Raw genomic sequence first — 23495 nt, 5'->3', positions numbered from 1 at the left:
TCCGCTATGAGCCTGCTTCTTCCTCTCCCACTCCCCCTGCTTGTGTTCCCTCTCTCGCTGGCTGTCTCTCTCTCTGTCGAATAAATAATAAAAATAAAATCTTAAAAAAAAAATCTGCCATTTGAGAATAGAAAACCCATTCATAGCTACATGCTGTATAAAAACTGACCATGGGCCCAGTGTGGCAGGGAAGAAGGTTTGGTGGCCTCTGTACTAGATCACAAGTTGCTTAAAGGCAGGAGCTATACATTTGTTTTCTCCCCCCTATATGTAGCACCAGCATTGGCTAGATTGGTAGAGAATAAATATGGGCCAAATAGATACTGGCGATTTTAAGTGTTGTATACCCACACATGCTTTCTCGGCTTTCGTCCAAAATTTGATTTGCACAGTGGGTGGATTCCCCAATAGAATTTAAGCCAAGCCCAGATTTGTGCTGAGAGTCTAGCACAGTTTCGTGGCTCCCCCTCTGTGGTCATCTTTGTCAAGCAAATTCAGGGCTAACGGTTGCCTATTTGAAGGTGTTCTTAATGGACTCGTACACTTAGAGACCTCAGAGGAATGGGAATTGGCCTGTTTGCCTCTGAGTTCAACGGGTCCTTAAGCTGAAGAAATGATCGTCGTTTCAGCAGAGAATTTTACATACTTGAAAAAAAGGAAAGCTCCCGTTCCCAACACTTTCTATGCCTAATGCCCTTGAGACTTACATGTTCAACTGTAATCATTAGGGTGAAAATCACAGGCACTTTATTTGTCAAGTGCCTTTTCCCTACAGAGATTAATATACCATTTTAAATCAAAGGTACATGGAAAGATTTTTTTTTTTTCAAATGGTAAGTTATGGAAGTGCTAGACTTACACTCCAGCCAGCTATTGAAGAAGCAAGACGTTAATCACAGCTCAGATAATACCACATTCTTGATAACAAGGCAAGGTGATTATTAGTCATGCTTGCCCACCTGTGAAATGCTGACTTGACTAATAGGTATATTGGCTGAATACAGAAAAGGTTTTGGCATCTCGCCCAAGGTCATGGACAAATTCGCAATCTAGTCAAGCCATGTTCATTATCATGCAAGATATCTGAAACCGTTTCACTTAGAGGCATTCCAGTAGCCCATGTAAATAGGAATCACAAGATAAAATGAAATGACTGGATTCTGTGGACTTTTAGAGCTCATCTTTCAATACATGGATTATGAGGCCTGATTAATTCACTTTAGATATTCTAATGTAACATTAGAGTCCACCTGGGCTTGCCTTTTTTTTTTTTAGGTCAACTTTATGTACGTAAATTACATTAATTAACAGACCCAATCCAATGCTTATCAAATGAAAAGCTAATTTCTTGAGTGGGGAGAAGTTAAAAGAAGTGAGATATGGACTTTTCTCTGGGGGTAACGTACCAACTTAAGGAAACCTGATCTAGACACAGAGATAATAGCGATATGGGTAACGTGCTACAGATGGTGACAGATGGGGCAGAAAGCTGGCTCATCAGGAGGGACGAGGGACAGGGCCTGGCCTCCTAGTCTGAACTCAGATTCAAACTGTTACAAAGAACTTGGTCACAACACATGTGTGCATGCCTGTACACACACCACACCACCCCGCCCCCAACCCCCGCCCCCACCGGAGACCCTCCTCACTTAACTCATAGTACCGTGGCCTCTGCTTGGTACTGACTACTTCTTGTTTGAAACTGTGCATGCAACATATTCCCAGGACCATTTTCCTCCGTTTCTGTCCTATTCCCTCTCTGTCTTGTGGTTTTTACAGCAAGTGTTGTTTGGCAGCAATGGTGCTGGTCTGTTTTCTGCTTGACTCGGGTGCTTCTGAATCCAATTTATGCCCCTCTTAGATGAGTCTTTATCAGCTATCATTGTGATGCTCTCTCGGTGGAAGAGCCTGTAATAGAAATTTTCATACGCTGCTGCGGGGAGGATGCCGGTGAAGCCTGTGCCCTGGGCAGGGCCTTCCCGTGTATGCATGCTTGACTTCCCTGAGACCTTCTGCTTCGTCCTTTGAGGTACAGGCAGGATGGATGTATTTAATAGTGCAACTGCTTGCATTGCCACTATTATTAAAATAAAATGGGTGTATCCTAATTCATCCTTTGGAGGAAGACTTTGTATACTGGAAATACCTAGGAACCATTAAGAATGATGGTGAATACAGAATTGTTTTTTTCTTGTAAGCATTCAAACACTTTTGATGTATCTATGGTATATTCTTAAATTCTGGTTCTTTCCTTTGTTTTAAGATCGCTGATAGCCTTTTGTTGGTCATCACATGAATCCCTGCTTCCTATGCCTGGTTTCCAGGCCCCCCTGCAGCAACCTGCTCTCAAATTATGGAGCAACCCCAGGGTACCTGGGTGGCTTAGTGGGTAAAGCGTCTGCCTTCACATCAGGTCATGATCTCAGGATCCTGGGATCGAACCCCACACGTGGCTCCCTACTCAGCGGGGAGCCTGCTTCTCCCTCTCCCTCTGCACTGCCCCCACTTGTGTGCACGCATGCTCCTTCCCCGCACCCCCCCAAATTAAAAAAATATATATGGAGCAACCCCGCAGAGTCTCAGCCTTTTAGGTCTGTGGTATCCCTGCCTGGAGTCCCTGGCCCCCTCCCAGCCCTGCTCTTGTGCTCTCCCCACCCAATTTCCCCTCCTCCATCTCTCTCCTAGCTCAGCTTCTGCCATTTCTAAAAGACTCTCCTTCTGGTGAATCTTTTCCTAAATTGGCAATCCTTCATGGTCATGTCATCCAGTCGTACGGTTTGTTTCAAGTGAACAGGTGTTTTGGAAAGGAGCCTGCATTCAGCCGAGGCACTAGAATGTAGCTGGAGAGCACCTGTGCCTTGAGTGTTGTTTTTGATGGTTCATTTTTAAAGGCTGCCGGGCATGGAGCCACGAGCACACCAGCCTTTGCTGCTTTGTTCATTTCCTCATTAACTGAGCACCTTTTTTCTCCAATAAAAGAGCAGGCCAAGGGAGAAGTCACGTTCTAGTTTCTTAGCTTCCAACAATTCTGTGAGGAAAAATTAGGTAAAATTCAAAGATAGCGCTTTACTGTGGAACATATTTCCTTTCTCATGTTTCCCTCTGTGCTCTGTGTTCCTCATAGCCCCTCCCCATGTGGCACACCTGCAGCCTAATACTCTGCCCCTGTCCCCTACCGCAGATGTCCATCCATTACATTCAGTGGGCTTAGTGAGAGAATTGTCCTCAATTTTTCCATGTTTGGTCCATTAAACTATAAACTGTCTCTAGTCCCTTGTCTTGCTCCAACCCCTGCATGGTCCTTACTTATCCCATCCCCCACGGGTATGATCTGTGAATTGGCTTTCTTCATTTGTGTGCTAACTTAAAATATTTTCTGTTGTGGGGGCGCCTGGGTGGCACAGCGGTTAAGCGTCTGCCTTCGGCTCAGGGCGTGATCCCAGCGTTATGGGATCGAGCCCCACATCAGGCTCCTCCGCTATGAGTCTGCTTCTTCCTCTCCCACTCCCCCTGCTTGTGTTCCCTCTCTCGCTGGCTGTCTCTATCTCTGTCGAATAAATAAATGAAATCTTTAAAAAAATATATTTTCTATTGTGAAAATTTGCAAACATACATAAAAACAGAGAGCATAGTTCAATAAGCATCTTGTATGCCCATCACACAGATTCGGTTATGGAGACTTCTAGTGTATTCTTTTAAAATCTAAGTTTATCTTATTACATCGTTTTGTTACCCTATAGCATCTTTTTCCAAACTTGTCTCTTAGTTGTGTGCTTAATAGATCAAATGGTGAACTTCTGTGGTATTCCATTTCAACACTATTATTGTCAAAGACTGTGTACGTAAGAGACTAGAAATTAAAATTCAACAAACATATCTACGGAACCTCACAGGACAACTTTGGGCACAGGTTACAATTTGTAAAAATGAGTTGCATGTAGAAATCATTGCGCGATTATTTCTATTATACTAAATTCACCTCTAGGCCTGAAGATTGAGTTTTCACCTCTGCTTTTTACAATGAAAACGTGATCATTTGAGTCATTAACACCATCCTGGGTTAATCACCAGGGAGTGTTATTAATTGTGAATTTTTCTTTCTCTCCATGTGATTTTGTTCACAGATAGTTTTGAAAGCACTACATTTTTTCAGTGTGTACTTAGGCATTCCCATTTCCTAAGGACAGAAGAGCAACAAGAATCTTAATAGGCAGTAATACTAGATGGAAAATTACGAAGTCCATTTTGCCTGTAAGAATACTTGCCTCCTTAACAAAACAGGATAGCGTGATGGGATCAGCCGTAAATGAAGGTTCGTCCTCTCCATACCTCTCCTGAATCCCTCCTCTCCTCTGCATGATGTGGTTCATGGTTGAAATTGTCTAATTTTTCCCTGTTTGTGTTCTTTTTCTCTTCTCCAGCTCTCGTAAATGTGAAACTCTGGGCCATTGATCGACAATGTTTTCAAACAATCATGATGAGGACAGGACTCATCAAGCATACCGAATATATGGAATTTTTAAAAAGGTAGGATGCTTTATTTTCTTCTTCCAAGGATGCTAATTATCTGTGCAACCCTCGTCTTTGACATGCAGCCCAGGGAAGGCTTTGTCTTCATCTCAGGCTGCATAGCCTACAGATTTGTGGAAGCATATGAGTTTGGATGGGATTCTTTCTGTTTCTGGTACCAATTTCCATGATAGTGAAACTCACCTGAACGTTCTCGTGGAGGAGTGAGGCTTAGAGAAACAAAGGAGAATTTGCTTGAACAAAAAGGGGTATGAAGTCCATTCCTAACAATTAATCAGTTAATATGTCTGCAGTACCTCTTCAGATTGAATCCTCTCTTGTGTAAAATTCCATGTTAAAGGTCAGATGACTAAGATGGAAAAGTTCCAAGATGAAGCTCGTTATCCTTTAATCCTGAGTTTAATTTCCCAAATTAAATTTGTTTTATGTTGCGGTTCTGAAATATCAAAAGCTTTTCTTGATACCGTGTATTACCATAATTCAGTATAGCATGGAAATTAGAATAAAAAAAACAGCTTTTTCTTTCTTAGGAATATCCTGATATACACTGAAATGCCTTTCTTTGCCTCCAAGCTTACTTAAAAAAAACCACACACACACATTATTTTATCATTAAAAAGAATATTGACAACTTTTTTTCCCCAAAAAGTATTTTTTTTTTCTTTTGGAAACTGAACCATCCTTAAATAGTGACATACAGATTGTTTGCTAAAGAGGGGGTATAGTGTCGCTTAAGATCTCATTTTTCAGAGCTAGAATATTAAACTGGCTTTTTCATTTTATATATATATATTTTTTGGTGAAGAAATGGTTTCCGTGAAACTAAAAAAATCTAAATCCCATTTCATTTCAGTGATACATCAGGACAGGTATCTGTTGCATTTCCTTATGCAATTTTAGTAGTCTTTACTTGAGTATTTTATGTAATTTATTTCCTGATTCATTGTTTATTCATTTTCATTTCCACATATCTGCTTATATTCCTGCTAAGGTGACAATAAAATTCTAATTTGATACCAAGTAATATATTAAAATTATCAGGGGGTTGGAATTTTTCTGGAACGTGATTGGATAAAACACTTAGAAGTAGCAATGTAAATTTGTTTGAAGTGCATACAGTATAGTTGGCAAGGAAATTATTAGGTGCCGTGCACGCGTGGGTCTGTATAGGTCCATATTTGTGTGTGTATGTCAATAAATATGTGTATATGTTGGTATGTTTGGGGGGGATTAGAAAGAGAATAGAGAGACGAAGAGACTGAGGAGATAAAAACTTAAAAATGCAAAATCAAAGTGGAAGTTACTGATTTCTTCTGATGCAGGTTTAATGGAGAAAGATCCCAACTATAATTGATAAAATCCTCGTGCGTGGGGGACAGAGCCTGTTCTGTGTCTCCCCTACATAAGTGTTGGGCACTTGGGATGTAGGTTTCAGCTTCCGTAGTTTTGTTTTCTCGCGGAAATGGAATCGGTGTCCGTGCTCTCTCCCATGACCCACAGGAACTTTTTTACGGGCACTAGTGGAGGCGATGAAGAATCACTGTGCTGTTGTTGGTGGTGTTACTGTTCTAATTAAGCGCGCATATACTATCATTTCTGTTGTATTTTCAGAGCTACGGACATTTGTTGACAGTTCAAACCTTAAACAATAAGGGTTGGTTCTCCAGAGGGTGGGAACGCATCTAGCTGGCCAGCTTAGATTAGGAGACATCTAACTGGTAGGATGAGAGGCAGGCGTGGACTGTCACTTTCCCTCCGGCCACTCTGTAATGCATCAGGTCCGTGTCACTTGTGAAGGCAGCACTGGGCTGGGAGCCCAAAGAGGTGACGTGGGGACCAGCATTATCTGGGGCTGGCTTTCATCTTCCTAAATGGGTTACCTGGTTCTCTCTAACCCTTCCAAGGCTCACGGCTGCTCCTGAATTATACACAGCCTCATTAGCTGGATATTCAAGGTGTTGCCACAGCCATTTATACCTGCTCTCCCAGCCTCGAGTCTTCTTGCCGCAGGCAAACCCAATAGTTCCATGTGCCCAGGCAGCCTCTCAGTCCCTGTGCTTTTATACGGAGCACTGCCTCTGTGTCCTGTTTTTTGTTCTTCCCATCAGTGTTCAAATCTTATTATTTTTTAAGATCCAACCAAAAGCTTCCTCTTCCACAGTTCCTAACCTCATTCCACCAAGAAGTATCATTTCCCTTGTTGGAGCGTCATCTCTACCATGTGTCTCAGTCTCTTTGTTTTATTATATAATCTACTAAACTTCTACTTCTAGGCTATAAACTTCTCCTAAGCATCTTGGTATCCTTCTTTGGCACAAAACTTATTTCGTAGATAGGTAATTTATAGGACAGTATGGATGGGACCAGTACACAATTCGCAGAGCCCAAAGACAAATGGAGATTGAGGGCTCCTTTAAAAAAAATTAAAAATGTCAAGACTGTGACAGCATAGTATTAAACCAAGCGTAGTCATCTTGTAAGCTTGGGCCCTGTACTGTTGCCCAGATTGTACACTCATGAAGTGAAACGAGTAAATACTCTTCTCTCCTTCACATTCCTGTATAAACTATTTATTTTGCAGGGCTGTTAAGAGATGTGTATAATATCCCCAAAGGAAATGATAGATATTGTCAAAAACTTAGATGACCAAACTTAATTAAAAATTTCTATCATAACTAAGAATAGTTTATTTCCCTATTTTTAAAAAGATTTTATTTGAGAGTGCAAGTGACCATGTGAGCATGAGCCGGAGGGAAAGGGAGAAGCAGACTCCCTGCTGAGCAGGGAGCCCAACATGGGGCTTGATCCCAGGATCCAGGAATCATGACTCAAGCCGAAGGCAGACGCTTGACTGACTGAGCCACCCAGGCGCCCCTATTTCCCTATTTTTTTAAAAAAATTTGCTTACTACTCTTTTATATAATGTAAAATTTCAAGTTTTATGTAGTCAAGTCAACCAACTTTTTTCCTTTATGGCTTCGTGTCTAGGAAGGCTCACTTAATGGTATGATTATAAAAATATGGACTTAGTTCTTCGAAGTTCTCTGGCAACCTGTGTGTGGGCAGGAGTCGGGGGGTGGGTAAGGGATGTTTTCCTCTAATGTGCTTTTGCTAAAGCGTTCATCTCCAGTTTTCTACCATAGCTATGGCATGCTTTGTATTTTGTTAAGGAGCTAGAGCAATTGGGATAGTCAGGAAGATAACCAATCAGGCTGAAAGAAGATGATCTTCTGTCACTGCTCGTCTCCCCATGCTATGCTTCCTCTTCCTTTTTCTGAGTAAGCGGTAGGTTTGGAGGGTGAGAAAAGGGGACACGCCAGGCATGCACGTGCACGGCCAAAATGCAAACATTTTCCTTGATTGTCGAAGTTGGCTTTTATTTTCATTCCAGTGCGTTTACCCATTTTGTAGCTCCCAGTCATGTGGGTTGGCCTCCTTTTCGCCATTAAATGCCACACCAAACTCTCAGTCTACGTCTTTTATCATATTTAGCCATTTCTTTTTTGTGCCTCTGTAACATTCCCTGATGTAAACACAGATGTTCCTCTGCAAGCATAGCACCAAAAAAAAATATAAATAAAAAAAATAAAAAAAAAAAAATTCAAGGGGCAGTGCTGCGAACCAGGGCATAGTTGCTCTAGGTCCCGCGGTGGTTTTGCCAGTTGTGAGCATTTCCATCCTCTTTGGCTACTGGAAAATGCTGTTTAAGAAGGATTCGGAAAAAGGAGCCAAAAAACTGCCAGAGTTAATTCGTGTTGCCTTTTTCTGAGCATATCCTCTGTGCCGCTCTTGGCACTGGCTTCCATCCCAGAGCAGCAGAAGGCAGCTGTGTGGCTGCCAGGTGCGCTTGTAGAACTGGGATGATACTATGACCATGAGCGTGAATGTCTATTTATGTCGCTGGCCGCACTGATAAAGGAGAGACGGGGACCATTTGGAGTTTAGGCTACTGCATGGATCCCGTTCGTCCTCAGAAACCATGGTCTCTATTCACTAAGGGATCTTGGTAAGGCAGGTGGGCTCATGTCCTCTTCCTGCACAAAGCCTTTTTATGGCTTCTGACCACCCCTAAAATAAGGCCTGGGTCTTTGAAACCCTGCCTTCCAGGGCTGCTTCTGGCCTTCCCCGGTTCTTACCACTCTCCCTCTTCTTCCTCATTCTCTCTGCGCCAGCCCCAGGGTGGCCTTTCATTGCCTCCATGCCTGTGTGCACCATGGCCCCTCGCAGTAGAGCTTATCCTGAGACCCCTCGCCCTTTGAATGGATGTATTTCCTGGGTGATTTATAATATGGTGCACAGAGTGTGCCTGGCGGGGCAGGAAAACACAAATCTGATCTCCCTCAAACAATGACAAATTTCTGATTTCGCCTTTTCTGAGGTGAAAGAGGCCTTGATGGTATTAGCCACCAAGTTCCATGCTGTATGCTCAAGAAATTGAATTTTAAAGTTTGGGGATTTTGAAGGTCTTTGACTTTTTGGCTCCCAGTCGACTCTCCAATCATAAAGAACTTGGAAGTATTTTTCAGTTTTAAAACGACCAGTCATGTGGTTTGGATCTTTAGGCAGAGCGGTGGGACTTCTCTAGAAACTCCTGACACTGGAAGCTAGGTGGTAACCAAGTCCCAAGCTGATGGCCCCTCAGGGCCTTAGGGGCATCCGCGTTCACGGAGTCAAGGTGGGGAGTGGGCCTTCGGTAAAGCTTAGATCTACTAAGGAAGGTCCTCCTTCCGCCACAATTTGATCATGCGTAGTTGACTTAGTCCTTATTTCCATCCCTGGGGAATAAGCCCCAACTCTAGTTTGTTCTTCCCTCTTCTTCTCCAACAGTAATACTTGTATATACATCTTATATAACATTGAATAAATATGCACTTAACATGTGCATATTAGGAAAGTGATTCCGAGATCCACCCCCCCCAAAAAAAGAAAGGATGATTTCGTATTGAAACTTCATGCCATCCCGTTGGTATCAGAATGACCTTCACTATGAGGATAACTTCATTTTGGGTTGGGTCTATGACTTCTGTCTACAGTCTATATATTTAGACCAAAACATCCCGAAACGTCTCTTTCATTGCTTTACATGTTAATCTCCTGGTGGTTCTTGCCACCCCTGCCACCAGCAGGGGCCTGCGCGATGATGGGTCTTCACCTCTGTGGTCTGACAGATCAAGGAGGATTAAAAAATCAGATTCAGGGACGCCTGGGTGGCACAGCGGTTAAGCATCTGCCTTCGGCTCAGGGCATGATCCCAGCATTCTGGGGTCGAGCCCCACATCAGGCTCCTCCGCTATGAGCCTGCTTCTTCCTCTCCCACTCCCCCTGCTTGTGTTCCCTCTCTCACTGGCTGTCTCTATCTCTGTCGAATAAAAAAAAAAAAATCTTAAAAAATCAGATTCAGAAAAATCTAAGATAGGATGTAGCTTAATCCCTGTGCACCATTTACAGGTGAAACAACAGAGTCTCAAGCAAAATAAGCTCACGTTTAGGTAGACCCAGCTCAGACTAGAACTTGGGTTCTGAATTCCCATTCTGAGAGTTGTGCCATCCGTAGACTCAGGCTCCCGGCGTGCACTCCAGTGGAAGCTTCTCGCTATGGCAAACTTAACATGGAGTGGGTTAGTAATATTTTTTCCCCTCTCCACAAAGGTACCTTACTTATATAACTAATTTGATAATCATGTAGACCCCGCCCATACTCAACATGTTTTTACTTTCAATCTTGGAATGAGATTTCTAAAACCCTTGCAAATTTTCCTTCTCTGATCTAATTTGAAAACAAAATAATTTCATTTTCTTGTAACTCTATTCAACAAGTTACCTTACTCCTGAGATGCATATTTTATTTGACATCATACTTATAAAAGTAGTCGGGGGGTATGTTTGTTTAGAGTTCACAGAGTAGAATATATTGTAGTAAGGGATAGGAGACAACACTGACTTTGCTCACTGAGGCCCAGATTGGTTGAGTCGCCCGATGTCACATGGAAAATTGACTCTATAATGATTCAGCTCTTTGCTCCCAGGAAAATTGGAAATTCAGCTGTCTTACAATGTCAGCTGTCTCCTGTTAAAAATCTCCAGGGTAAAATTGTCCACAGTCTTTATTAAATGCCCTTTCTGGTGTTTCACAATTCTTCTGGGATATTTGGATTTCTTTTAAATTTTTTTATTATTGTTGAAATATAGTTGACACACATTAGTTTCAGGTGTACAATATAGTGAGTCCACATCTCCATACATTATACTACACTCCCCACAAGCATAGCTCCCATCTGTCACCATACAACACAACTACAGTATCATAGACTATATTCCCTGTGCTGTAACTTTCATTCCCATGATTTATTCATTCTTCTAGGATATTCTGTAATGGCCCTGCTAAAGTTGTCCTACTCCCCATAGGAGAAAGGAGCTGTGCACAGCTGTACTGGCCATGTTAATTTTGCACGACAGATGAGGGGTGGGACCTGAAAATTCACATTTTCAACAATTTCTCAGCTTATGCTCCTGCTGTTAATCTGGGAGCTACTTTTGGAGAATCACTGAGCTAGGACATACGATGAAGGTAGACTACATATTTCAAATATTTTAAGTGTTTGACTTATGAGAAGTGCTGGTTTAAATTTTGGCTTCACCACTTATAGGTAAGTTGTCTTTGGCAAGTTTCTTTGAACTTAAGGTCGGTTTTTACCAAGCAAAAAATAGGGGATCCTCCCACTATGAGGGATTATAATTAGGAAACAAGATATAAATGTTTGAGTAGGTGCCAAGCAGTGTTCAAAACACTCGATGCATTTAATCCTCAACAAAAATCTATAAAATAAGTGCTAACATAATTTCCATCTTACAGATAAGAAGACTGAGGCCATGGAGTTATAGTTCCACAGCTAGTCATGGGTAGAGGCCATAGCTTCAGAACCAGTACTCCGAAACTATGCCATACTGGTTCTGGAGCTGCAGGCTACTCAAATATCAGGTCTAACACATTGTTGCTCTTCTCAGCAAACTGACGTTTACTTTGCCCAGAGATTTGGGCAGTTCATTGACTTTGTCCTTGGTGTACCTGGGTTTCCTCTTCATTGTACTTTTCTAATAGTGCCCTTCACTCAAACCTCAGCAATCCTTTGTTTGCTCTTACCCCCTTCCCACCCCCGCCCAAGGGTATGTTCTCAGAAATAAATGCTCCCTGATATCTTAAGAGCTGTCACTTGGAACAATGGTGAATGAAAGGGATGGTGTCCTAGACTTGCACAGACTCCGTGGAGGGGCCTTCCATTGTGTGGAAAGCCACCACCTGTATGGAAGCAGGTGCCATCATTTCTCAAACAGATAGTACATGACCAAGAGCTCAGCATCCTCATCTCCTGGTGTCAGACATTCAGGCAGTGGGCTATCTGGCCTGGGTTCCTTTCTGTCTCTTGCCCGAGTGTCTCAAGAGCAGGTGGTGGTCTTTAAGCAAGACCTGGTCTTGCTAATGCTGTGTTCTGTGATCTCTTGAGGAATCGGACTATTTGGACATTTACTGACTGTATCTTTGGTATACGTTAGCCTGAAGAAATCCAGATCCTACTTTGGGGGCACGAATCATGTAAGGAACAATGTTGTCTAATGAACTTGAGATATTTGTGGAACATCGAAATCAGGATCCCACTTTCCCCAGATTTTTCCTCCTATCATTTACAGGGAGAGATGGTAAAAGAAGGCTCCTGTGGGAATAGTTTTAGGGATTTTAGACTTTATTTTTTAATTTTACAGAAGTTACAGACCTATTAAGCTCCTAAGCTTTAATAGATCTTTTCTGGAAGGTGGTGAAACCTGCATCAGAATTTAGCCTGGCAAAGCCGGCACAGTTCTAATTTGAAGGGAAATAACGCAGGGAATAAACAAGGAAGCACTGCGTCCCCCCATGTTTGTCGGCCTGTTCGGTCCATGCTGTGGTAGCAGATCCATTCTCATTAAAGATGACACCAGGGGGGAGAAAACTGTAAAAATGATCTTTAATTTTGTGATGTCCTTGAGCATTTGTACAAATGTCTCCATATTGATTCTTTTTAAAAAAGGAAATGTAGGGGCACTTGGATGGCTCAGTCAGTTAAACCTCTGACTCTTGGTTTTGGCTCAGGTCATCATCTAGGTCGTGAGATGGAGCCCCGCGCCAGGCTCTTCGCTCAGCATGTCTGTTTGAGATTCTCTCTCTGTCCCTCCTGCTCATGTGCCCCCTCTCTCTTTCCTTCTCAAATCTTAAAAAGAAAAAAAGTGTAATCTTTGATATTTGGGTATAATATATTGATTATAAAAATTTCACACATGTCCTCTATAGCATGCTCCCCTCCATATATGTAAATTCTTTCTGATCCTTACAAATGATAGGATACTCGATCACGGTGTTTGTGGCTAAAATCTCCCATTGAAGTCAAACAATGAATCTCCTACAGATTATCTTGCTCGGGCTTCGGAAATATGAGACTTAGCTGAGGGACTTCTCTGGGCTCTCGTGGAGCCTGGGCTTGCAGGCATGAGTCCCTTTGTGGACAGTAGGCTGACTTTCCATCCCCCTGTCCCTGAGGATAGTTTCTCAACACCTGGAGGGTACGAAGCTAAAGCATTGTGGCAAAGTTTGGTGCTCCGCCATTTTGTTGTAGTTTTGAACCTTATAAATCATTCCTGGAACTAGGCTCATTTCATTTCTGTATCTTTCACACTGAGCCTACTTGGGCGTGTCTGAGAGGGAGCCCTTTTCCATACGGAGATGATTCTGCAATGACCAGGTTCAGGACACCACGAGCGACTGGGGAAATGAAGAAATCCAGCCACCTGGCTTTCTCCACCTGATAGAGAAATCTCCTTCCCTGCAGTTGAAGAGGAATCCAAGAATCTGGAGAAGGGATGAGGAAACGCCATGGAGGGGCAGTTAAATATCAGGGTAACTTCAACAGAGTGTCCTAGTTTGCCATCGGATCCATCCTGGGAAGAGGAGAGAACATCAGTTTGCTTAGAAAAAGCAAGAAGTGGAATGTGCATCGTAGGTCCTGTTTTGAGTTGGCTGTGGGTTTGGGTTTTGGCTTGGAATGAAGTTAATCATTCATGTATTTACTCATAGGCTTTACCAAGGTGAACTCCTAAGCTGAGCATTGAGCTGTTGAGCAGTACGGGCATCTCCAAACCAGACTGGCCTGCTTTTCTGGCTCGTGGAGGGTGCGAAGGAAAGGCAAGCCATCAGAGGGAGCACCTGGCATGATGTTTGGTGCCAGAAATAGGGGCTGAGTTGTGAACACTCCCCCACAGTGAGAGTGTTTGCATAGCAGCAGAGGAAATCAGGGAGAAAACATAAACAAGAACGGAATGGGCTGCACCTGCTACTTTACATACATCTTCTCACTTGATTCTGACGAGCTCCTTTGAGGGAGCTGGTGTTCTCCCCACTTGATTTGAGGAGGTGACTGGCGTTATGAAAATGAACAACATTCCCGCCATCACCCAGCCAGATTTCAGATCGGGCCCACTCCCAACGTCCTTGTTCTCCTCATCACATAAGGCCAACTTCCTTCAAAGGGGTAATATCAGAAAAATCAGTAGATCAGTATTTAGAGTTTCTTCTCTCTAATAGAATGGACATGTCTACTGAGGATCTTGCGGAAAATTCACTGCAAGTATAAGTAACCGCCCCTCAAATTGCTGGAAATGTATTTTGTGACGCATTGGAACATTGCAAAAAGTTCCTCATGGTTTTGCGTGTGTGTGTGTGTGATCATCCGTCCGCATATGAATCTTGAGGTTTTAAACCACTTAAAAGCAGAGGAAGATTTTTTGTTTCTTAGAAAGCTCCTGATAAGCATGCCATTTTAAAGTTTACCTTGTATATATACCGTAAGTGATGGCCTGTTTATACTGAAGCCTAGGACGATTCCATCTGAGCAGCATGACTTGAGTTTTCCTATAAATATACAGAGACTTTAAAGTGATTCCGTACTTTCCAAGGAATTAAATGAATTTTATTTTCCCATTTGACTGGATGGGGCCCAATGGGTAAACAACGTATTCCATGTTTGGGAAAAACTCCTTAAGTGCTCTGGTATGTGGTACAAACACAGACACATGAAAGTAGCCTTCAGAGATTTGTTTTATTTTTCTTTCCAAGAGAAATCAAATCCACGAGTAGATCTAAAACATGGCCAAGATTTAGTGCAATACGAGAAAACTATAGCAATTCAAGGATTTTAATTCCAGAGAATTCTGAATTCTTAAAAATTATCTTAATGGTAAAGGTTAGGTACAACATATGATCAAGATGTGTGTTTTTTGTTTTTGTTTTTTTATTTAAACCAGTATATTCGCGATGTTAAAAATAGTCCTTTCAGACCCTTGTCGCGCTAGGTGAAAATTGTGCTAAGTATTTAGTAGTAATGATTGAACCACTTGGCAAAATCAAGAATTCTATACGTTAGACTTGAAGGATTAGCCCAAACCAGGTTTTTTTATATGCATAAACACATACAAACTAGCTTTTTGTATTGGGTAAATCTGTGGAAATTGGAGTCTCCCCTAGAAAATGTTTATTTAGCCCAGCTTAGAGGTATGTTGCCTGACGAATGAAGATAGCTCAGCCCAACTTCACCCTTTTGACCCCAGTTCTGATCTGCAGAATCCTAACAGCTTGTTGGGGGGGGGGGGCAGGGTCTCCAGCACTGAACAGGTTTTTTACTTCAGTGTGATGCTCTCTAATAGAGAAGAGATAGCCTGTTTTTTTCTGTTTTTTGTTTTTCTAAGCAAGGTTTTCAGAAGAGCTGTTTTCCTATCACTAACATGTGTTCTTTGTAGCCCTTGTTCGATTGCTCTAACATCTATGTACATGCCTGACTTCTTTAAATAGTTCTTTTCCATATAAATTTTACACCAATCTCCTTATACCAACTGTTTTATAAAATATAAATATTTATATATAAAAATGTTTATATATTTCTATAAAAATATTTATATACTTCTATAAAAATATTTATAAAAATATCCTATTTTCTTAAAAAATAATCCAAGTAATCAAACATTTTATTTCAGAAGTCTTAATTGTTGATGAAGAAATAAAGTGAAAATAACTCCACTTTAGACTATAGTTCCACTGTATCCTAGGTAGGGCATTGATTTCCTTCTTTGGATTCTATAAGGACTCTTTGGGGAAGCCCTAGCTCACTGGGAAGGTAGCCCACTCCACTGGCTATGGACTTCTAGGACAGTGCACCTTACTCTCTTTTTCTGAAGATCACCTGGCAGCCTTTATCTTTACATAAGAGGGTTCTTAAACTCAAATTAAGACAGAATTATTTAAAGCAGACTTTGGAATTAACAGTCGTACAGTAATACTATAGATTAGACCTGGAGAACTTCAGAACTCTGGCTTTTTTTTTTTTTTTCCGCCCCTGATCTTTTTGTCTGAGCCATACTTCTGATGTATTTTATTCAAGCCCTGGATGTCTGCTCTCTAGACATCTAGAAATCATGGCATCCATAAATCCCTCCAATCAAGTTCCCTAATGTCTGTGTTTCTGTACATCACACAATTTTGATTCACCGACCTGCCTACAGTCCTGTGCTGGTCTCACGTGGCTTACCTGTCGCTCTCACCAACACCTGTGAATTTGGTCTCTGCAGAGGTGAAGTTGAGCAAGCTAGAATAGAGGTAGTGTTTTGGGGTGTGGGGAGAGAACAGTACAGTCTAGGGGAGTAAGTGGCCCTGTGACTGAAATGAGATATGGACGAAGGAGCCAGATTTCAAACCAGCCAAGTCCTAACAGCCACCCAGGCACAAAAGGGCAGATCTGGAGTTGATGCGAAGCCTGGGGTCTCTGCTTCAGACAGAGAATGATTGGAATATCATTTTAGCAAAATCTCTTGAAACACCAAGGAAAAGCCATAACTTGGGGACAACTGAAGTCAAGAATAAACTCCTAATCACTGAGAATTAAAAGCATCTTACTCATGGAAATTGAGGTGTAGTTTCAAGTAGTCATGGGCTTTCAAATTCTCTTTTTTAACTGTTATTAATAACATGAAGCACACATTTTATTTTTAAAGTTCTAAAAAATGGGAAAAAGAATTGTCATGCCATTTTCTGAAGGTGTGTGATGTCAGCATTTGAGGACTTTCTCCTAGTATTTTTCTATTAATGTGAAACTTTTGCCTAATTTTGCTCGTGATCATATACATGGTTTTTAATGTTGCTGTTAATGTCACATTACACCCTTCTATGTTATTTAATATTAAGACTTTCTAAACTTTTCCTTGCTCTCTTCTGTAGCAACGTACTTCTCGGCTTGAGTCTAGAGAGCTTAGTTCTGGGATGCCAGGGGATAGGGCACAGGTGCTAACAAAGACCATCAGGATAAAGGTCAGCCTCCTCGCATACACCTGCTATGAGCGCAGAGCGGGGACTCATCAGATTATGTCTGGACAGTGGGAAATGGTCCACACCAGGGAAAGATCCTGGAGAGCAGTGAGATGGGTTTACAGCTTTAGAAAGGAAACTTTACGGGTTGGTCTTAAACGCCTATTTTCCACATTAGGTTTTCAGGAGCTTAAAGATTTCCCCAGATCTTCTGTAGTTTTGATGGAAGAAGAAACTAAGTTGGACACTTCCTAATTTGGGCCTAACATTTTTTAAAAATAGTATATTACATGCACTGTGAAGTGCACACATCTTAAAAGTACAGATCGATGTATGCTTACAGATCTATATTTTCACATAGCCGACACCCAGGTCAAGATACGTAAGATGTTTTGAGTTGTTTGGAAGGCTCTCCTGTGCCCTTCCCAGTTAATTTCCTCTGTGAAGGATAACCGTTATTTGGAGTTCTGCCATCACAGATTAATTTTGCTTTTTTTCCACTTCATATTAATGGGCTCATGTAGTATGTATTCCTCTGTGTTTGGTTTATTTCAACGTCCTATCTGGGAGAGGTTTCCGCCCCCCCCCCCTTCTGGTGTGTGTATCAATAGTTCACTCCATTTAATTGGTCTATAGCATTCCCATTTATTTATTTATTTATTTATTTATTTATTTATTTATTTATTTATTATTATATTATGTTAGTCACCATACAGTACATCCCTGGTTTCTGATGTAAAGTTCGATGATTCATTACTTGCGTATAACACCCAGTGCACCATGCAATACGTGCCCTCCTTACTACCCATCACCAGCCCATAGCATTCCCATTTATAAATACATCATAATTTATCCATTTTAATGAAAACAATCTTTGCGATTTTTTCCACCTTTTAGCTTTTATAAATAGAGCTGCTGGAAACATTCTTGACCATCTTTTTTGGTGAATGTTGGTCTTCATTTCTCTTGAGTGTGTGCATGCATGTGTGTACACACACACACACACACACACACACACACACATACACACCTGCCTTAGACTAAAACTTGATCCATAGAAGAGATATGTATAAGAGATTGTGCCATATAATTTTCCATAGTATCTCAACTAATATACACTCCCACCAACGATAGGAAAGAAGTTTGTTCTTTCCTCACCATCAGATCCTCACCAACATTTGGTATTTTTAATCTTGTTAATTTCATCTGGCTAACACATTTTAATAAAACAGAGTATCACATAGTATCCAAATCATTTTGAGTGCACAGCCCATTAACAAAAAATTTTAGCATACCGCCCACTATATACTTAGTATTTCATATAATATAGATGCCTTTATAAATACATGTACAACTGAACTAAAACATAGAGAAAATAAGATTTTTGAAAAGGTAGAATAAAAATAAAATCAGTAATGTTTCCTTCATCAGCTTCATAGAATGTCTTACATAAGTCATGCACGGGATCTCCACTGTGAGGGATCTTTGCGTCCCATGGATCTTAAAGGAATCCCCAGTTGCCAGATGGGGTGACTCTAATACATAATACATAATACAGTGAACCACGATGGCCTTTCCCTATGAGCCGAGTGCCACCGGTTTCTCCTGGTCCAGTTTTGGAGCTTGTGTAAACTACATGAGAGTGAAGTTTTCCTAAGTCTAGAATAAAATGTAGAAAGGTCTTGGGCTGTTGACTGTGCATCGTTCCAGCGTAGCCAGCCCCGCGCCTTCCCTGTGCTGTGCGTAAAGTTGCTGCACCCTTCCCAGGGACATGGGTGCCTGCCTGGAGTGTAGACTGCTTTGGGCCCATGGTTATTTTGCTTGTGGCTTTTGTTGTTGTTGTCATTACTGGTTGTTCTTCTAAACTGGTGGTTCTTAAAGTACGATATGGTTTTTCCTGGGCATCCTGACAATCTGTAGGAAGATCATTGAAGTCAAAACCATGTTCATAATGATATTGTGTCAGGTGTGGTTTTTTTTTGTTTTGTTTTTTTGTTTTTGTTTTTGTTTTTTGTTTTTCAATAATAATATTTTTTTATTACATTATGTTAGTCATCATACAGTACATCCCTGGTTTTTGATGTAAAGTTCAATGATTCATTAGTTGTGGCTGGCGGTGTTAGAAACACAAAGGACAGAGACGTGGGGCCCTGGAAGTGAGGGCTGGGACACCGGCTGTGGGGCGCACATCCTGGACGCTGCAGGGTTGAGCAGCACCAACAGAAAGAGAGTTAAAGTGGCCAGAACATCAGTGGAGAACGGGCCGCGATCCCTCTGTTCTGAGACAGAGGCTGGGATTCGGCTACTGCTGCTCTGACTCTCAGAACAGGCACAGCAAACCACCAGGGAAAGCCGCCAGAGAACAAAAGCCTGGAAATACTGGCTCAGGGAGTGCCCATCCCCATCCCCCCTCGCAGGGGACACGGAGACTCTACCCAAACAGGGTTGCCTGAGTATCGGCGCGGCAGTCCCCTCCCCCAGAAAGCAGGCTGAAAAATCAAGAAGTCTACATCCCTAAGATCCCTATAAAAGAAGGGCGAACGGCCTGGGTGCCAGTCAATAATTTGGGCTCTGGACAACCCCGCAACCTCTCCTCATCAGAATGACGAGAAGGAGAAATCCCCCCCAGCAAAGAAAAGACAATGAGTCTGTGGCCTCTGCCACAGAACTAATGGATATGGATGTAACCAAATTATCAGAAATGAAATTCAGAGCAACAATGGTCAAGATGATGTGTAGACTTGAAAAAAAATATTAACGAAAATATTAACAAGAATATAGACTCTCTAAGGGCGGAAATGAGAGCGAATCTGGCAGAAATTAAAAATACTATGAATCAAATGCAGTCTAAACTGGATGCTCTGATGGCCAGGGTGAATGAGGCAGAAGAACAAATCAGCGAATTGGAGGATGGGTTTGTAGAAGAGAAAGCTAAGACAGAAACTTGGCTCAAAAAAATCCAATCTCAAGAATGTAGGTATGTTTTAATTTACATTTCCTCAGTGGGCACAACAAGGGAGTCTTCCAGAGGCTAAAATAGCTAATAGAATATATGCTTGTATATTTTTGTGCTTTTTTTGTTTTACTATCAAATATTGTAAATATTAATAGATATAACCCATATAAACAAAAAAATCTTTGTGTTCCTCGATTTTTAGGAGTGTAAAGGAGTCCTGAGATGAAAGACTTTGAGAACCACTTTCTTAAAACCAGATAAAATGAGGACAGAAAACCCTGAAAGCTAGACTTTATTAAAAATATCCTTTCTAGTATAGCATATGAAAGTGAACTATGTTCTTAAAGGAGAAATGCTACTACCAAAGCCTCATTAAAAGATTAAATACATTTTTCATCCTTAGTATAGTTATTAAGTGGCTGATTATTATGGAAAGGAAAAAAATTAAGTTTTTATAGCTCTGCAGTGTGTTTCATACTAAAGTGGGCTTTATTTATGTTTTTCACTGCAGCTTTAGGTTAATATTCTTTTTTAAAATTTGGGAACTTTTGAAATGATACTAAATCTTTAGTGCTACATGCTTATAAAAAATGGGAATTCAGGGGTGCCTGGGTGGCGCAGCGGTTAAGCGTCTGCCTTCGGCTCAGGGCGTGATCCCGGTGTTATGAGATTGAGCCCCACATCAGGCTCCTCTACTATGAGCCTGCTTCTTCCTCTCCCACTCCCCCTGCTGTGTTCCCTCTCTCGCTGGCTGTCTCTATCTCTGTCAAATAAATAAATAAAATCTTTTTAAAAAATGGGAATTCATTACACAATAAATTATATCCATTTCTTCTGTATGACACCAGGTTGAACCTAACAATGGAATCCCCTTCAAACATAAAGGGATAACCTTGAGCTAGCAGCTCATTTCAAACCCACGCAGCTAATTTTAACATAAGCCATGGAGCTTCCAAATTTTCTCAGTGGAAGGGTCATTTCTACTGTGTTCTTATCCAATATGAAATTTGAGTGTACCTCTGTATTCAACAATATCAACTCTTGACACTTCCAACACATGTCAGAGAAGCTATCCTCGAATTTACTTTACCTGGAGATTGTTGCAAGTTTTCTGAAACAATTGATGTTTGAGAGAGACAGGTTAGGGCTCAGTGTTGCTTAGCCGTTTCATTAGGTCTCCTGAATTCTGTCTTGGAATAGTTAGGGCATCAATGTGCAATATGTCTGGACAGTGTTAGCATTCTATAGAGATGTTGAGATGCTTTTAAATATCCCTTCTCTAGTTGTTATAAGGATTGTAGTCAGATAAACCATTAGATTATCCAGATTTTTTAGTTCTATGCAATGAATTCCTTCTAAGATTCAGTACTGGGATAATATTTGTCATGTTTCCTGATGAGCATGAATACTTTATTCAGCTATGGAGAACTGCATTTCATTATTGCCTCGGTCGAGAGAAATGTAGTTTTAAAAGTAATGTGCCATCAGGAACTCTAATGCCAGGAGTCCTTTAGGTATTTTTCCCCTCTGAAAAATTAATTTTGATAAGTTTCTTTTAGTTTTGTGTTTTGGTATTATAAAGTGTCCTCTGTCTTGTGTGGGTAGAGGCATGGCATCAATCAAATACATAAGTGTTTGTATCGGTAGCTTAATGCCTAATTTAATGTGACTGGAAGACAAGGTGTTCAGTGTTTGGAACTACCATCTGAGTAGCAGATATAATTTGGAAAGAAGACCTTCCCCAGTCCTTAGAGCTTTAATTGGTATAGTCAACATGATTTCCCCTTATATTGAGTTTTCAGACTCTCCTTTCCATCCACGAAAGATTGCTGACTGATTCTGAGGAATAGGTCACTGTAGCCTTGATCTTCATTGCTAGTGCCGTAAATGGGTCAGACTGCCAGAAATGGGTCAGACTGCCAGAAATGGGACACCCATCCACGCTTTCTGCACAGAGTAGAAATTGATTAGGCAAATTACACACAGACCAACCAAGGGGTTTTAGATTTTGGAAATCACAGAGTCCCACCTGCATGATTTTTGCCAGATTCGGTTCTACCAAGTTCTTGCTCCCTCTGTGCTTGATCTTTGAGAATCAGAGGGGTAATGAGGCAGGACCAAAGAGACCACAAGGTAAGAAGAAAACAAATGTTTTGAGCTGAACAAAATGTGCAGTAGGTGTTCTAACCGGAAAGGAAAATCAGGTTGAATTTGAAAGAGGATTTTTGCAGTGGGACCCGAAATAAGAGCATTTCAGGTGAAGGGAGAGTCTATGCAAAAGAACAGACCAGAAAATGAAGCCAGTGGAGGATGCTTCATGTCGCCAGCCCGCAGTCTGCTCTGCCAGTGTCCCCTGTCTGCCGTGGCTGCCTGACACGTTTGTCACCAGCCTACCAGATGCCTGCTCTGATATTCCACCCTGGAAATTGCAAAGTGAGGAATCAGACCTCATTTTTGTAGGTAATGTGAAGAAAGGAAAAATTTTTGAGCAGGTGTCAGGGTTCTAGCTATGCATTTCTAGAATTAGTCTAGCAGGGTGCGTAGGAAGGGAGTGGCCTGTGGGGAAAACAGACAAACTTGGGAAGGGTCTGTCATCAAGGCTCAAAACTGTTCCATCCCTGAAATCTCAAGACTGAAGACCCGAAGTCTGAGCTTCATTTGTGATTTTTCAGCAGTTGGATGGAGGATGAGAAATGCAGATGAAAGAGTCCACAAACACAGGACGGGAATCCTGATGCTCATTCGGGGGTGTGGTTCTAGAACAGTGTGTAAAGAGTTGACAATAAGGGGAAGCTGTGTATTTATGACCCCTCATGCGTTGTCTGTCTCATCATCTCTGTCTTGGATGAGTTTACCAGGCTAGTAGATGGAGACACTCAACGGACACCGTGGCTTAGATTGTGGTCTGTGACACTGCAGACCAGATAGAATGATCTGGGTCAATATGAGTATAATCCCATGGCACATCACTCTAAATGCAGCTTTTAGAAACTCCCACAAAGGAGGTGAAGGGCTTCATACACAAAGCCAGTTTAACTTTGCCTAGAACCTACTTTGTGTATAAATTCTTGAGATTCTCTTCTTATAGACAGCAAAAGAAAAATCAATTAACTGCTCCCTTTGGGAACCAAGAATCTTTCAATTAAATGTACGTTTGTGGAAGTGCTGATGAGGGTTAAGCCCACAGCAAAATCTCAATTTCAGTAGAATTTACTTAAAGACTTAGGCCTTCAAAATGGCTGAAACCTGAGGCCAATTATGTGTTCCCATCAACTGGATGAGTTCCCAGGCCTTTCTCATCTGGAGGAAGGGCACTGGATAAACGAGACTGCCCATCGGTGGTTTCTGTGTCACTGGGAAGGGGGTTCTTTCTAAAAAGACGGAACCGTGAGCCAGGGTCCTTGCTTTCCAGAAACAGAATATAGAGAAAGAAAGGCAGTGTTCTCTTTGTATTCCCCACTTGTTATCAAAAGGGAGAGAAATTGGATGATTTGAGAAGTCCCTTTCATCTTAAGTATGGCAAAATGGACTGGAGAAGAAAGATTTTATCCTTTCTGTTGCCTGTAGGAGAAGATTAATTGAATAAACTTGCAGTAAGAAGTTTAGTTTCCCCCGAGGAAAAAAATAAGG

The 23495-nt window shown here is 41.5% G+C and overlaps 1 protein-coding gene across 2 annotated transcripts in view; it reads left to right on the top strand.

The window, feature by feature from the left end:
* PRKG1 (protein kinase cGMP-dependent 1) overlaps nt 1-23495 on the top strand; it is a 1188324-nt gene that overhangs the window by 750016 nt on the left and 414813 nt on the right. For both annotated transcript variants that reach the window (XM_040624668.1, XM_040624667.1), the window contains exon 4: nt 4422-4527. In XM_040624668.1, coding sequence (XP_040480602.1) covers nt 4422-4527 — 106 coding nt within the window. The remainder of the gene's footprint in view (nt 1-4421; nt 4528-23495) is intronic.

The sequence above is a fragment of the Ursus maritimus genome, unplaced genomic scaffold (assembly GCF_017311325.1).
Source record: "Ursus maritimus isolate PB19 unplaced genomic scaffold, ASM1731132v1 scaffold_7, whole genome shotgun sequence".
In the NCBI taxonomy this organism is placed as follows: domain Eukaryota; kingdom Metazoa; phylum Chordata; class Mammalia; order Carnivora; family Ursidae; genus Ursus; species Ursus maritimus.
Note: the sequence above shows the minus strand (reverse complement) of the source record. Positions and strands in the feature narration are given on the sequence as shown.